The sequence below is a fragment of the Populus nigra genome, chromosome 5 (assembly GCF_951802175.1).
Source record: "Populus nigra chromosome 5, ddPopNigr1.1, whole genome shotgun sequence".
NCBI lineage: Eukaryota > Viridiplantae > Streptophyta > Magnoliopsida > Malpighiales > Salicaceae > Populus > Populus nigra.
The window spans coordinates 131,821-147,841 of NC_084856.1; the positions used below are offsets into that span (position 1 = coordinate 131,821).

General features: G+C 32.9%; 1 protein-coding gene across 4 annotated transcripts; it reads right to left on the reverse strand.

Moving 5' to 3' along the window:
• Window positions 1-10,741: 10,741 nt before the first annotated feature.
• Window positions 10,742-13,357, reverse strand: LOC133694644 (chlorophyll a-b binding protein 7, chloroplastic). Of its 4 annotated transcripts, none has more exons than XM_062116263.1 (7): window positions 13,114-13,357; window positions 12,826-12,992; window positions 12,217-12,363; window positions 11,753-11,829; window positions 11,618-11,676; window positions 11,393-11,485; window positions 10,742-11,234 (listed from the first exon to the last, which is right to left on the reverse strand). In XM_062116263.1, exons 1-7 carry the CDS (start codon window positions 13,285-13,287, stop codon window positions 10,932-10,934), a joined length of 1,020 nt encoding a protein of 339 aa, XP_061972247.1. In that variant the 5' UTR covers window positions 13,288-13,357; the 3' UTR covers window positions 10,742-10,931. The 4 variants fall into 4 exon arrangements, with proteins under 4 accessions (XP_061972247.1, XP_061972245.1, XP_061972246.1 ...); XM_062116261.1 differs by having other exon boundaries at window positions 11,753-11,850; XM_062116262.1 differs by lacking the exon at window positions 11,618-11,676 and having other exon boundaries at window positions 11,697-11,850.
• Window positions 13,358-16,021: the final 2,664 nt, after the last annotated feature.

A 16,021-nucleotide genomic window follows, 5' to 3' on the forward strand; every position in this document is an offset into this window, starting at 1 on the left:
TCATATTTTAACATTAAGTTGATAGAAAAATAATTTTCATGATTTATATTTAGTATGCTTTCAACACTAGGTTGACTGAGAATTGATCTTTATCACTTGTTTCAATTTTTTTTCTGTTGGGTTATCCTAATCCCATAATATGGATCGCGGGTTTAGCAGATTGACTCGGGTCAATATTTCAGTTTTTTTATTTTATTTTTTTAATTTCATCATAACATTGTTTATATATATAAATTGAGTTTCATAATTTATTTTGATTTATTTTACATGATCTTATCATAATTTCTTGACTCAATACATTGATTGACAAATTGATTTAAATCTCCCACATGGTTATCATCTCAGTATTTATAAAAAAAAATCTCATTTTAAATATTTATTTTAAGTCAAATTGTGTCTTCATCGATTATCCAGGTTATCTTTGAACCTGCCAAGAAGATCAGGTCACATTATATCAATCTTTGTACAGTTTAAATATTTTTTCTACTAAAAAAACATTAGCAATACTTGAATTTTTTTTACGTTAAGACTTTTTCTATCCAACTTACATCGTAAAGCAAATCAATAATCTAGTATTTTTTATCTTGAAACAATAGATTTATTTCATATTTATGTTTATATCTTTTAGCCAAACATCTTTTTTATTTTCTTTATCTGTTATTTTTATCTTAAAATATTACCCAGACAACTTTTTTATATGAAAATCATTTATATTTTATTGGATATAAAGTGTGTAAGATTTTTTTGCACAGCAAAGCAAAAAATATAAAAATAAATCCATTAGCTTGTCTACTATGTATCTTGTCGATTCATGTTAAGCAATCATATGCAAGTTACATGTTTCACTCTTATTCTTCTTTTTATCTAGATAATTAAAAGAAACTGAAAGGTTAGTGCTTTTTTTTGGCACAAAACAATGTTCATCATTTCATGGATCATTTTAGATTGGAGTAATTATTATTTTTTAAAATAATTTGTTTTTAAACCTTTATTTTACATGATTGAAGTGTGTTTTAGCTGGAATTAACACTTAATTGCATGTTTTTATAGGAGATAGGGTTTAATTACAAGATAGAGGGATGAAGTAAAAATCATAGGTGATATTAGTGATGACTTTGTAAGTTGTTTAAAAAGTTTAGCCTCTATCTTTTTTTTTTTTTGCTATTAGGAGACTAGTCCCTTTAAATTTAAAAAATTACATTTTGGTACAATACTTCGTTGTCATCATTTTTCAGTTCTATTTTCATGCAAGGAGAGAGAAGTTGCTATATTTCGGTAAAGAGAGAGAAAGCTCATTCGTTGGCTATGATTCCAGCCATAAAACAAGTTAAAATTAATGTCAACGAGTTCCACTAGATAATGAGAGTCCCATGATGGTTGCTTTAAGCCTTAATATATCTTAGAAAACCATATCCAAGTCAATAATATAATATTTTTTTTGTTTGATTTTGTGGTTTATACCTTTTTTGGTTTGTTAAGTTGATAGGTTGGTTTTTTGGTGTTCTAGGAATATTTTGTATGGTGTTTTATGATTGAAATATGTTGAAAATGAATCTTTTGGGTAAAAAAACTCCTAGATCCAATTTTCTTGCCATCACAATGGTGATTGGAATTTGGACCGACAAACTACATGTCACCTACCTAATATTGTTTTACAAAAAAATAGGCGAACGACAATAACAAGCCCAGGCACATGCAAGCTTAGGCTTTAAGTTCTACGTGCTTGGGTTTTTCATTTTTTGATACCTTTTTTTTTCAATTAATACCTTTTTATGTCTTTCTAAATTTTTTTTTAATTAATACCCCTCCCACGTCATTTTCTTGGATTATCTAGCATTTTTTTAAATAGTGATTATTTTTTTAATTATACTAGATGTCTTTAATTTTTGATGAAGTTAATGTAATTTATCTGTAATTTTTTTATTTTATATAGATTACATTTATTTTCAAAAACTAAAAATGTTTTTTATGATATTTTTATTGTATTTGAAATTACACGGTATTTTTTTTCTTTTATTCAATAAATTTTATGTGATTGTCGGTTTCTATTACAAATTAATTTTAATAAATAAATTTATTAAACATATCAAAATAAAATGACCTATGTTGCACTTTAAAATATCTTGATCTATATTTATCTCTTAATTTTTTTTAATTTTGTTCTTATTTATCATCAATTTTTTTATTGAATTATACTGATCTCATGATTTAGGACGCATGATACACACGTAATTTGAATATATCTTATGTTCATGTCATAGAATTCAAGTGTTAACTCTATTTATCCAGGATAAAAAAGTTCATTCATTTTTTTATTGTATTCTTTTTTTAATTTTATTATCAAATTAATTAAGATGTAACTTAATTATTAATTTTTTCATATAAAAAAATATAATTATCTCATTTTGTTTCGGGTTAAAAAATCTATTCTGTCACGCGGAATCTCCAATCTAGTACAAATTAAAGTGGAAAGTCCAGCAGGCATGCCCCTTTTTTTCTTTTCTTTTTTTTCAGAGGTTGATTTATGCGAAGTTTTGACTTTCTCTCCATAGGACAGTGAGACTAATTATTTAATTTTCTTTTTTGTTTACTGATAATGGGAGATTGTTAATTATCTACGACTACCTGCAAAATATTATAATTTTATTAGCACAATAATTTCCGACACCATTTATATCTCAAAATCAGCTGTAGCCCAAAACAAGGTTGTCAATTCCGTTTCGGTAGGTGTTTCGTTTTTTTTATTGGAATGGAATGTTTCAATTTCGGAGTGTTTCGGCGTGGCGTTTCGAGGTTGTACTGTTCATATATATATACATATATATATATATATTCAACAAACATAATTCAAATTCAAGATAAATTAATTATAAATTATGCAATACAAACATAATGCCAAACAAATATAATTTTAAAATTTAAAATATTTCTAAATAGTCAAAATTAAATAGATCTTTAACTTAAAGTAGTTCAACTTAAACAAAATATCAAAATATTATGAAAGTAAAATGTTTTAACATAAATATTTTAAATATAAAGTTAGGTTAATGTTATCAAGACTAATGGAATCTAAAGCATTCTTTGTTTTGCTCAAATTCCTACAAAGTATAAACATGAAAAAACAACATGAATATAAACCATATATATTAGTGATAAATCTAATTTAAAAAAATTAATATCATTGTTAATGAAAATAGTAATAATAATTTTCAATATTATTATTAATATCATTGTTGTTGAAAATTGTAATGAAAAAGAACTTTTTATAATTGGGTGGTTTAATTAATTAAATTTGATTCTATGGCTTTCAAGAGCGGAACGGAACATGTGAAATGAAACAGGAATGTTCCAGGTGGAATTTAGCCGAAAAATCCGGAACGGACCGAGATTTAAAATGAGATGAAATTTATTTCGTTTTGTTCCGTTTTTTGAATTAGTATGAAACGTTTTGGTCATTACAAACGAAACGGAACAGAATTGACAACTTGGCCTAAAATTCATCCTCCAATTTTAAACCCTGGAGTCTTTAATTCAATAGCCACCTAGGAGTCAATTTCTGGAATATTACTATCATACCCTATAAAAAAAAAATCTCGAGGAATTCCAACTTCCTAAACCAATCTGAACTGCAATAACCACCACTTATCACAAGTGGAGGTAGCCGTGCTACAGCTGATGCGAAAAGGAGAACAGATGAGAATTTTGGCAAGGGTTAGCAAAGGAAGATCAAAAGTCTTCCTGGTAAATAAGAGATTGATAGACAGTCTATGATGCCTAAATGGGTGGCATTTGGTCAAAAGAGTGGCAGGTAACTGGAAACCGCGTCGTCCTTTGTCCTAGGAGTCACGTAAATGCCGCCCTTATTCTCTACTTTTCACACACCACATTCACGTGCCCACCACCAGAAAACACTCCCAAAGCCAAGCCTGGTTCTTCTCCGTCTGATCTTGCCCTCACAGACCTTCTCAATCTGCAATAATGGAGGTCCATCTGAGGCAGCCAGGTGAGTTGAAAGGACCAAAACAACCTTGGATTGGATGTCCTTTGCTAGAGTTGCTTACAACTGGTTCATCCTTGTCTCCTCTTGGCTATTGCGCGTGAACAGTACCGTGCATCTGTGCTTGCGGGGTCGGGTGAATGATTCTGATCAACTTGTGTGTGTAATTTGTACTTCGTAGGGCACTGCAATAATTAATACGTGTGCAAGAGTAGTGTTTGCAGCACAGTAAAACATACGTGGGAGTGGTGGAGCTATCGTCCGGACACAGTAGCGTGTTGGAAGCAGCTGTATTTAAGGTACGATGCATTTGGTCGGATTCTATGACTTCTGCTGCCCTTTTTTTCTCCGTGCATCTCACCTACCGTTCCATATGCATATGCCATGTGAACTTTTTTAACTTTTTATCATAATAATTCACGATGAAGTCTGCTTGGGAGTATAGCTTAAATTACCTTTTATTTAAAAATATATTAAAATAATTTTTTCACTGTAAGTGTATATTCATTTCGATGAAAAATAAATATAAGTTTAAATCTTATTTTGTTAATTTATCATCAATAAAAAAAAATGTCTTCAATTCTAGGATGATCATGTATTTATTCTTGTGGATAGTTATATCATTACATCGATCTATTGATTTTCATGTGGAACACAATTATTTACGTAACAGTTGATATGTCAATGATATTTTAATTTGTTGAAATGTGTTGTGTAAGTATTAAAGTATTACAAGATCATGTGATCATTGTATATGTTTATAATTTTTATTGCAGCTGTTGTGATTACTTTTTGAGATAGATCATGATGTGATTGCATATTATCACGTGATATCAATAGATTTCTTTTAATCCTTTTAAGAGGTTAGAGTATAATTTTACTTATGCCCCACGGGATGCCCAGCCAGCGTAACTTCCTGAATGCAGAAATTATTATTATTATTATTATTATTTTATTAAATATTTGGACTAACCTGTGTTTATTTTTATTATTGGTATTGAAGTTAACAATCATGTAAATTTTTAGTTACTATAATTAGAAATAATAGATTAATTTGTTAGAATAAAAAGATTTAACTAATAATGTAACTTGTAAATCTTGTTATTGAACTATTTGAATTTGAATTTTTTTTGAAATTTCGTGGGAACACCGTAACATTTATGGAAATGGAATGCAGTACTCCTAACTATTCTGTACACTAATAAGGGAATTGTGGTCCTGAACCAATGACTTGTTTGCAACGAAGAAAACGTGATCCCGGGCTACTGTTTGCCGGTGGGACCAGCCACGGCATTCGCTGGTGTGCCGGACATCTTTGAATATTTGCGAAACAAACAGAATTTACTTGAACAAGTTCAAGTAGTTAACAATTCCCCTCATACGACCATCTATCTTCTCAAAGAGAAAATAGACAAATTAAAATACCACAAGACAAGGCAAACTCTCAATGATCTTCTTTTTGTTGGCAATGAAAATACCACTTATTCAGGAACAAACAAACTAAAATTTCACTAATTATCTCAACACAATCATTTTCAGTCTTTCGTGGTTTTAAAATTGAATTTAAATTGTTATTAATTCATATTTCTCTTGCTTTTTCTTTATCTGCCCACGTAGTTAATAATAAAAACTCATTATTATTATTTTTAAATGATGGAATGTAATTAGATTGATCACACTCATCAAACAGGACATTAATTTTTAAATTAAAAATATATTCTGATGCCATAATATTCATCTGGAAATTTAAACTCAAAAAATTAATAAAATCACGACAACTTTTACTTAAAACAACATACTAATGTGGACTTTGACGAAGATCCAAGTAGATCAGTGACTAGATTTGTATCTTAAATAATCAATTGATGTATTGATTCTAGCAATTTAATTTATTTTTCATAGCCGTGATAATTGATATTTAGTAAACCAAGGTGGTCGGTAGCCAGTATCTACAAAATATCATCTTTTATGTATTTAGAGACTCTCTGATATTTAAGTAGATATTTTGCTTGAGAGAAAATGCATTGATATTTTTTTAAAAGACTCTCAAGTAAATATCTTGTTGTTCGTGGAGATTGAGTACCCTCTTTTAAGGAGCCAATGAGTGTTTATAATTTATCATCTTACCTTTTAGTGAAGGGGTGACTCAAAAATCATTTTTTTTTGATATCATTAAAACACATTTTATGTGTCAAAGAAGAAAAATATCTCTAACTCATTTAAGAATAAATATCTTTGATTTATCATAGGAAAATATCATTGACTCGTCAGATGAGAAATATCTCTAAATTATTAGAATCTCATAGTCTAATATGAAGCCTAATAAGACTGTTAAAGCCATTTATATTTAGGCTTGGCACTTAGCTAAGCCCGAGGGTGATGGGTGTAGCCAGTGGCGGAGCCAAGATTTTTTAAATGAGAGGGCAAATTACTAACAAATATTTGATATTATATGTTATACATACATGTGTTATATATAGAAATTAATTTGTAATATATATACCAACTCAAGTCAAGCAAAATTAATTTAAGAATACTTTTAAAATGAAAAAACTTAAATTATAATTGTTCTCTTCGAGATTTTATATTTTAAAACTGCTTCATAATGATTTTATTTTTAATCTCATTAAAAATATCTTTCTCAATATATAGAAAAAACTTTCATTTGTCTATTTCTAAATCTTCCAAGGACTAGGAAAGTTCTTGACAACAATTCTATGCTGACATATGGTACATAACATCTAAAATCATAGCTTTAAAATATTGTCACAAATTGATGTTGTTTTTGCTGACTTATTGTTTTGTACAAGTGGATTAAACATAAATATTAAATGTTTCCTTTTTAATTTATTTATTATGTTCCTAATTTTTTTAGTTGTCTTGTACTTCATTTTTAATCATTAGTAAATTTATTATCATCATTTTTTATATGAAAATCATAACAAAATACTTATCAATTCATCAAAACGCATTTCATTTCATATTAATTAGTACATAATATTACTCATACACATATTAATTCAACAAACTCATAAATTATTATAAACTCTAACATTTTCAATAACTAATTATAAAGAAATAAAACTAAAATTAGATAATGAAACAAATAAAAAAGATAAAGGAAACTTTCCTAAAACATAAAACATAAGAGGTTACCTGCTTAATTAATTAATAACTTAAGGCTTGAAGATAAGTTTTGTAGAAGGAAAAGAGCCAGGAACAATAGTAAAACAAGAATGAAGAGTTTGGATCAATTAGCAACTAACAAAAAAAATTAACCATGTAAAGCTATTATAATAATATTTTAATATAATAAACTGGTTATAGATGACTACCTCCTGCCTTGCAGTTTTTTACAAGCAGAGAGAGTTATACTTTTATCCTACTTGAGCTTATGTGATCCTAACTGTTATTCTTAAAGTTCCATTTTCTTTAATGGAATTTTTTGTTTGGACAACCCTTACTTACTATGTCATTGGTTATAGCTCTGAGTTTGGAAGGTGAACATCAGATGCAGAGTGAAAATTATCAGCAAAAAAAATGTAGAATGGCTGGTAATTGGAAGGGGGCAATTGGCTTCTCTTGCCCCTATGTGGCTCCGTCATGGGGTGTAGCAGCTCGATAGGACCATATAGGCTTAGGTTTAGCACTTAGCTGAGCATAAGGGTGATGAGCGTGGCCATTCACAGAACCCATATAAGCTTAGGCTCAGCGCCGCTCAGCCGCGCTGAGCCCAATAATGCTAGGTCTGGTAGATCATCAAATTCATATATGCTTGGGCTCAGTGTTTTGCTGAGCTCAAAAGTGTTGGATTATCACCCCACCTCTAGTTTCTTTAAACGATGATCATCAGACTTATATAATATAATTTTTAGTTTATTGAAGATTATGTAAGCATAAATAGATAAATGTTGAAAAAAAACGTAATAAATATATAAACCAAAAGGTATAATAAAATTAAAGTTTATAATTGATTATTAAGTAAAAAACTAAAACTCCTGGGTGTTTCCCTATAGTATAAACCTATTGTTCATCCTCTCATATTTTTTCCATGGACTTGTTGTTTTTTTTTCAATTTCTCTTTTAAACTTTTTCTTGTGCAATTGCATCCTTTTTGCGTCAAATTCAAGGGAAATTGAATCAAATTTCTTGGTTAAGGATGAAATTGAAAGAAAGGAGACTAAAGCAGAAAAAACGTCATAATGAGTGATGGTTTCAAAGCTCACATAAAAAGTTTAATTTAGTCTCCATACTTTAAAAGCAATAAATATTTGGTACCTCAATATTTTTTAATTCAATTTTGATGCAAAAGTTTATTTTTATTATTTTTCAATCCCTGATTTGAGAAAGAAGAGAGAGTGGCCACCAGATTTTAACGTAAAGAGAGAAAAATATTGTTGATGTCGATTTCAACTATCAAAACAGTTGATCTTTGTGTTAAATGATTTCATTTGATGAGGGGAGTTCATGCCACGTAATTTTTTTACTTTGAAATACTTATGAGATTGAGAAGATTTTTTGTATTGGGTTGATTTCATGTTTTGTGATGTTTTTTTTTTTGTTTTTTTAGACAATAGATAGATTTATCATGGTTTCTAATGTGTTTTATTAGATATTTGAGTCAAAAAAACTTCTGTCTCGATTTTGCTACTATAATAGTAGCAAGATTATAAGAAAATTAGATGATACATTGTTTGATTTTTTAAATTTAAAAAAATCAAGATTGATATCATATCGTCCTTCCGGGATGGAACAAAAATAGGGCCAAGTTGAGTGGCTTGGCTTGCCAAGGCAGCAACACTTAGTTTTTTTTTCTTTTTTTTCAATTTTTTTTTAAATTAATGCTTATATATATATATAATTTTTTATATCATACCTTAATTTCATTTAAATGCATAGACATAATTTTTTTTGTAAAATAAAAAATATCACAGTCCCACGGAGAAGCGCCGGGCACCAAAGCTAGTATAGAAGAAAAGAAGAACGAGGGCGGTGACATTTTTTGTACTACCGCTTTTGTGTTTTCTTAGCTGAACGAAACGAATCACGTGGCTAACGAAAGTACAGACCGCGTGCCCACGCACTACAGAAACACGAAAACCATGCAGTGCCAGCTGTTTTACCCAGGAACGTCGTAAATTGAACATCAATCAAATCGAATCAACAGTAGTAGAAAAAAAACAATAACAAGTGGAGTATGGTATATTTACTAGTATTTGTACACCAAGAAATACTCTACAATTTGACAGCAGGGAACCGTACGATTCCACGGAATCCGATAAGAACAAGCAGTCACATCCCATCATCACTTTCACTACAATATAGAAAACGTCCACTATCTGTACGGGCCACTTTGTTTAGAAAATGTTTAAGATTACGGTAATGATGTTATTTAAATTGTTTTTTTTAATATATATTAAAATAATATCTTTTTACTTTTTAAAAATTATTTTTAATATTAGCATAGTAAAACTATTTAAAAATATTAAAAATAAATAAATAAAAATATATATTTTTAATTTTTTTATAAAAATATTTTTAAAACACGAAAACAAATAAATTCTTGATATTAATACTCTTTGCTCCCTTCTCTTGCTACCATTAAGTCTGTGTTTGGGTGGGAGGTATGATATTTTTTTTTCAATGAAAATAATATATATTTTGCTCGTAAAAGGTGTGATTTGTACTTTGAAGTGATTGTATATTTTAAAAAAAGCATCACATTTCCTACCCAAACAGCCAGTGAGAATGGGAACTGACCTTTTTGTGCTTTGGAAAATTTAGTTCCCGATGAAAATGTTGTATAATTCTGATGTTTAATTGCACTTTTAATTTTTGATTTTTTTGATTTTAAATATTTTTATATTGTTTTGATGTATTTTTAAATAAAAAATAATTTCAAAGACTTATAAATTAAATTGTAAGGAAGATAATGCTTTCTTTTTATGTGAATTCAAATCTTCAAGTAAAAAAAATCCATTGGTTCAATCGTTTGTTCGTGGTTCAAGTTTTTTTTTTTTTTTTATCAATATGTTTTTTGCTTTAGATTAGAACTTAAATGGAAGGTCATATATATTTTATTCCAATTATGAAATATTTTTTTTTATCAATAATCATGATTAGTGTTTTTTTTTATATTAATTTTCAAATTATGAAATATTTTTTGAATTTAACTATTTTTTAAGTGCAAAATAAGATTTTTATACCGGTTAAGTTTAAGTATGAAGGTGTTTGTGTCAAATCTTCATGTATCCAAACAATAGTTTCAGATGATAATCCCGAGGGATCGTTGTGATTTACTTGAAAAAAGAGAGAGAGAAAAAGCGAGATGATGGCATGTTAACGGCCATCCATGGTTCCTTCACATCACCATAGCTTTCGAGAGGGGGTGGTCCAACCAACCAACCACACCAGGCCTTTGAGTGGTCAGCTGGTCCAATCCCCAAGTCGGCCTAGATCGATCGTACCTAAACACCCCATGTGCTAATAATCCATGTACGGACTCTGTATTTCGTGGATGACAAGGATTCCTTTTCAAGGCTCGTTGTTACTAATCCATCCCCTACTCACCCCTTGGTTAATAATCTCTACGTATTAAAATTAAAGATAAATTAAAAGGAGTAAGAAAATCTTTTAAACATAAAACCAAAAGGGCACAAACTTTCACAAGCACTAACCACTTATTTATCACTAGCATCTATCTATTAAAATTATGCTGCACATTGGCAAAAAACAAATGAGCTCTGAGCAAAACCAATCAGCCATTGATATTTGATGCTGAATTCGCAAGAGACACCTTGCTTAACACTCAACAGTACCTTTCTACGGGGTTATATTGCATTTTGTACCTTTCTGATCTAATTGGGTCGCCGGACGGACTACGACGGAGGAACGATACCTCGTATGTACCTTTCTGGACGCCTAAGAGAAATATCTACACCAACTTGAGCGTGGAAAACAGATTGTGGTGAAGGGGATCTGATATGTGCTCGACAAGGTTCTCAATGGGCCCTTTACCAGTCAAAGCTGCTTGGATGTAAAAGCCTAACCAGGCAACCATTGCTAGGCGCCCATTCTTAATTTCCTTCACCTTCAACTCCTCAAAAGATACAGGGTCTTTGGAGAGGTTCAAGGGATCGAAGAGGATTCCCCCAGGGTAATTGATATCTCCTGGCAAATAAATTCCCAGAGGTTCCAAAGCCTCAATTCCACAGTATCTTGCATACTCCGGCCCAACCTGTTCACCAAAGAATTTAGATTCCAATACATTTACAATCCATCACTCATTTTGCAAGCCTGAGCCCAGAAAAGTTATGCATCACAGGTATCTTTATCATGAAATTAAAAGAGAAGGAAGCAAGGTGAGATCGAAGTGCTGCTTGCTAGAGTGGTTACCATTAGTATGGCTTGACAGAAAGCAATTACAAGCACCCCTTGCCCCCCGGCGAAGTGGAGTCCAGGGATGCCAAGGTAGTCTAGTGTATCTCCCTGGTAATAATTTGAAGAAGCAAGAAGCAAAAGAAATAAATCAGCATGCTACTGCAGTGGACATATTCGCTCTTCACAAAGAGATAGTAAAGAAGTGAATGGTAGACTCTGACTCTTAGGATCAAAACTAACCAAGAATAGGGAATTAGGAATATCTTTAAACACGAATATCTCTTGAAGATTGATGCAAAGAGACGGTTAATATACTAGCCTTAAGCTTTGAATAGCCAACTCGCCACCATACAGGCTCAATGAAATGAAAGGCACCTGACAAATCCAATACTTCTGGAATCAGAGCACCGAGAGCAGCAAGCATAGCCCAGCGAGCATGAAGTATTTCAAAGCTGCACAAAAATGGAATCAAACTGAGGAAATGACTATTCAGTATTTGAAAAAAGAACTTTGTTTTGCTATGTTCATAAAAGAAAAAAATATCAAATACACGGTAAACAATGTAGAAACAGTTCGAACCAAATACACCATTATAGGCATCCATATAAAGCTGAGGAATTAATTGCATATACTCAGATAGCAATCTTCAGCATCAAGCTATGGCGCCTTACTCCAGAAACATAAATGTTGCCCCTAGACTTGTTATGGATGAAAATTTGATTTGAGTTTCAGATTGGCAATTGCGGAGGACATTGTCCCGTGCAATAGACCAAGAATGGCATGGCGACTAGCCCAGCATGCATATGATTGAGGATATAAAAGGACAGCAAATGGCATACTTGAAGTATGTCTGGAAAGCTACCGGATCCTCAGCTAGACCCGCAACATCAAAGCCATAATCCCCTGGCAGCTCTCCACGAAGATATGTTGGGTACTGGTACGAAATGGGACCGAGCCACCTAGGGCGCTCCTCTCCATACCAGAAGCTGAAAGTTAAAATTCTTCTTGTTGTTACATTGCAAATTCGCATTGATTGAAAATCAATTAACAGGGAACAATCAACAAAGCAAAAACATTAATCTATACCACATGCCTTTTAAACCTGCTACACGCAACCTATTCAATATTCTTGAAAGAAGATATTATACGAAAACCAAGTCCTGGGAAGGGAGGTGCTTTGCTGCTGCTGCTACCAATAGTCAAGCAGCTCCTTGGTGGCAATTTAAGGCTGGTGGAACAAATGGTGTACATAGGTGACTTCCAAAATCCAAAGTAATCAGAATACCTCGGGGATGAGAATTCTTGGGGAACAATAAATTAACTTGAAGTAAATTTCCAGTCCACCATTCATGCATTTAATCTGTTCAAAGTTTATTATATTAACTTGTCCGTATTAATTATGATTAAAACAAGAAGAAGGGAAAAATGCTTACCCCGATCGAAATTACCTCTCTTTACGGGCCTTTTGGGCTAAAGCTTTGAACTTGGAAGATTGTTGAACGGCAAGTTTCTTCCTCTCTTCCAATCGCCTCTGGAGAGACTCTCCAAGTGGGCTATTGGCGATGGCTTTCACAGCCGTGAATGGAATTGCTGAGAATATCACCACTCCAGCAAGCTAATTCCAACAATTATATATAGATTCAACAACTAGATAAAAGAAATAATTATATATATCCGTGCCTAGATTGAAAGCAAAATTAATTAAGGATGTAGCATAGAGTGAGGGAAGCACGTACCTCTTGCCATGAAGCTTTGCAGATGGAAGCTGGTAGGCTGGTACTGTTACTGGAGTTGCTTCGAGATTTGGACAACAAGATGCGGGGGACTCTTTGATGGGCGAAGAAAGACGAGGAAGACGCAGAAAAGGAAGCATGTGGATGCACTACTGCCACTGCCAGAGCCATGACCATCGGTGGTCTTTCTCCTTCAGCTCTTGCAATTGGATATCGAATCGAATGAATGGGTTATAATAGATAAAATAAAACAAAACAAAATACTAATAATGATGATGGACAGGCTTACACGTGGTCCGTGCGGAACTGGTCCACGTAGAATAATAACGAACTTGTTACATTCTTAAATAAAAGATCCTAATAATAGCAATTAAATGCAATCATTTAGTTTCAATTAATGTCCGGTCTCACAGAACAGAGAAATGGAGCACTAGCAGCAATGTAGAAGAAAACCCCAGAATCTTTTCTAGTTCTTTCTGTCGCAAGCAGAGCCTCGAGCCGCTACTATACTGTAAGCACTCTCCAATCAATCTCTTTGGATTTTGCTTATATATGCGCTTTGTGATCTCCGATTCATCGAATGAATGAGCTTTATTATTTTGGTTCGGATATAAATTATTTAGGAAGTTTAATTCGGAGAAAGACGAAGATATTTGAAACCCCACCAACAATTTTTGCCTTTTGTTTTTTCTTCCAGCAAATTTTATTATCGGATATCCTCAGTGCTGTTTCATTTGCTAAAAGTAGATGTCTATTTTGGACAAAAAAATAAAAATAAAAATGGTGAAGTATGATCGGATTAACCTGTGACCGACTTGGATTGTATTGCATTGCCTTGCTAGCAACTACTGTATTTGTTCATGGGGAAATATCCATGTATTAACGATGGAAGATATCGAGCTGTGTTTTCTGTTTCAGTATTTGTATGTTACAGTTGAGACAAAATGAGAAGATGGATCCGGCGAAGCTTCTGGACAGGAACTAAACCTGGAAGAGCCTTTTGACCAAAAAAATAATGTTTTGTTGCAACTTGCAAGCATTTATTTACCAGCTAAAAATTGAAGGCTTAAACCCTAAAAATTTCATTCACTTCCGACCTGGTGTTCATAACTTGGGTTTGTGGTCATCTAATTGGTGTTTTGGTTGCTTTCTTTTTTCGTTTTTAAGTTCCAGATTTGTACACACTTTTTGTTCACTCGTTTTTGTTTTCTTTATAGAGTGCTGGTTGTCTTCTGCCGGCTCTTCTTGAGATTGTTTTTAGAAGAGGATGTGTCCAAACTCCTCTTTGCCATTTCCATGGATCTCGAATGAAATTCTGATGAAACTGGAGAAGAAAGATTTGTCCCGGGAAAGGTTTTGTGATCTTTTATCACAGGAAATTGCCGAACTCATCTGTTTTCACAAGATGGACAGAACACTGCACATTTCATCCACCAATTCCCAAAGCTAAACCTTGCAGCACATGTTCAGCCCATAATTCACACTGCGATGAGGGGTGAACCCACAGCATCACCAGACTTTCAATGGGAGGACAAGTTTCACGGATACACGGAGCCATTTTGGGATAATGATGTTGATTCTATTCTTCATCACCAGTACTTTATGCTTAATGAGCAGTACATTGACAGGGACCACACGCTGAGTTTCACGGTGCCAATCTATGAGTATCGCCACCTGTAGTGTCAGATAAATGGCTTGGGTCACAAACAATTTTAGTCTCTTTTAGGCATCTTATCTTGCCATAAAAGCATCTGCCTCCAATATAGTTGTTGGACCTGCAGCCTCTGCCCGTGACTGTGTTGAGAAATCCATCATATGAAGCTCTTCGTTGAGATTTTAAGCATTTTATTCCAGTGGTTCTTTGTAATACAGATGGCATTGTCAGAGTGTCATCTGTGCAGTGTATATTGCACATCTTAAAGAAATTGCAGGGAATGCTATCGGGATTAGGAGAGATTTTGGTAGAAATCTTGGCTTGCAGGTTGTTGAATTAACTGGGGAAACAAACATGAACTTGAAGTTGCTCAAAAAAGGCTCGAGTATTCGTCAACACTCTGGCGAAATTAGATGCTTTATGCTGGAAACGGCATGAGTAACCAAGTATATTCATCAATTTAGTCTTTTTATCATCGGGGTCAAGGCAGCCTTCTTGGAGGTTATTGTCTCTAGGACGCAATACATTGCTAGTCGTATAGAGAACAAGATACAAATTGTGCCTTTGTCGTCTTCTCTTGCAAATGCCAATGATCTTGGGGAATGAATAAGAGCTACATTCCATTGTCTTTTCAATTTTCCTCTGGAAATAAACATTCAGGGTGTGGATATTGCCAATTTTGAGCCAAGATGTCAGCTGTGATGAAACTGACATATTCTTCTAAAGTCCATCATGCACAGAATGGAAAAAAATGTCGAGAGAAGCCAGAAAGCATTTACAACTCACTGCTGTAGATCTGATGGCATACTCGAGTGCGGGTGGTGGAGAGAAGCCGGCTTTTCTGCTGCGGTCTACGAGGTATTAGAGCCTTTCATTCAAAAAATTCAGGAAGAAATGTTGAGAGCCACTTTGTACATAGAGTTGGCTACTTGCATCAGGGCTTGAGCAGCTTGGATCAAGTAGTTGTTTCCAACTGTTTAAAGCTGGGTGGATTCAGTTTTCTGTCATGTGTAGTTCAATGTGTTGGGTAGCGACTTTCTCGGCACATTTGGTGGTTGTGATGGGAACTCGACGCTGTTACAGATCTTCAGATGACAAGTCATGCTAGCAAGCTCTTCAAGATATCCCGGGAAAATGTGTCATCCTTCGCCACAAACCTCATAGAGAATTCTACAAGAAATTCTTACATGAAGCGTTTCCACAGGAAACGCATATGCTGAAGTTATTGAGCACAAGCAGGATGCTATAGAGTTATGT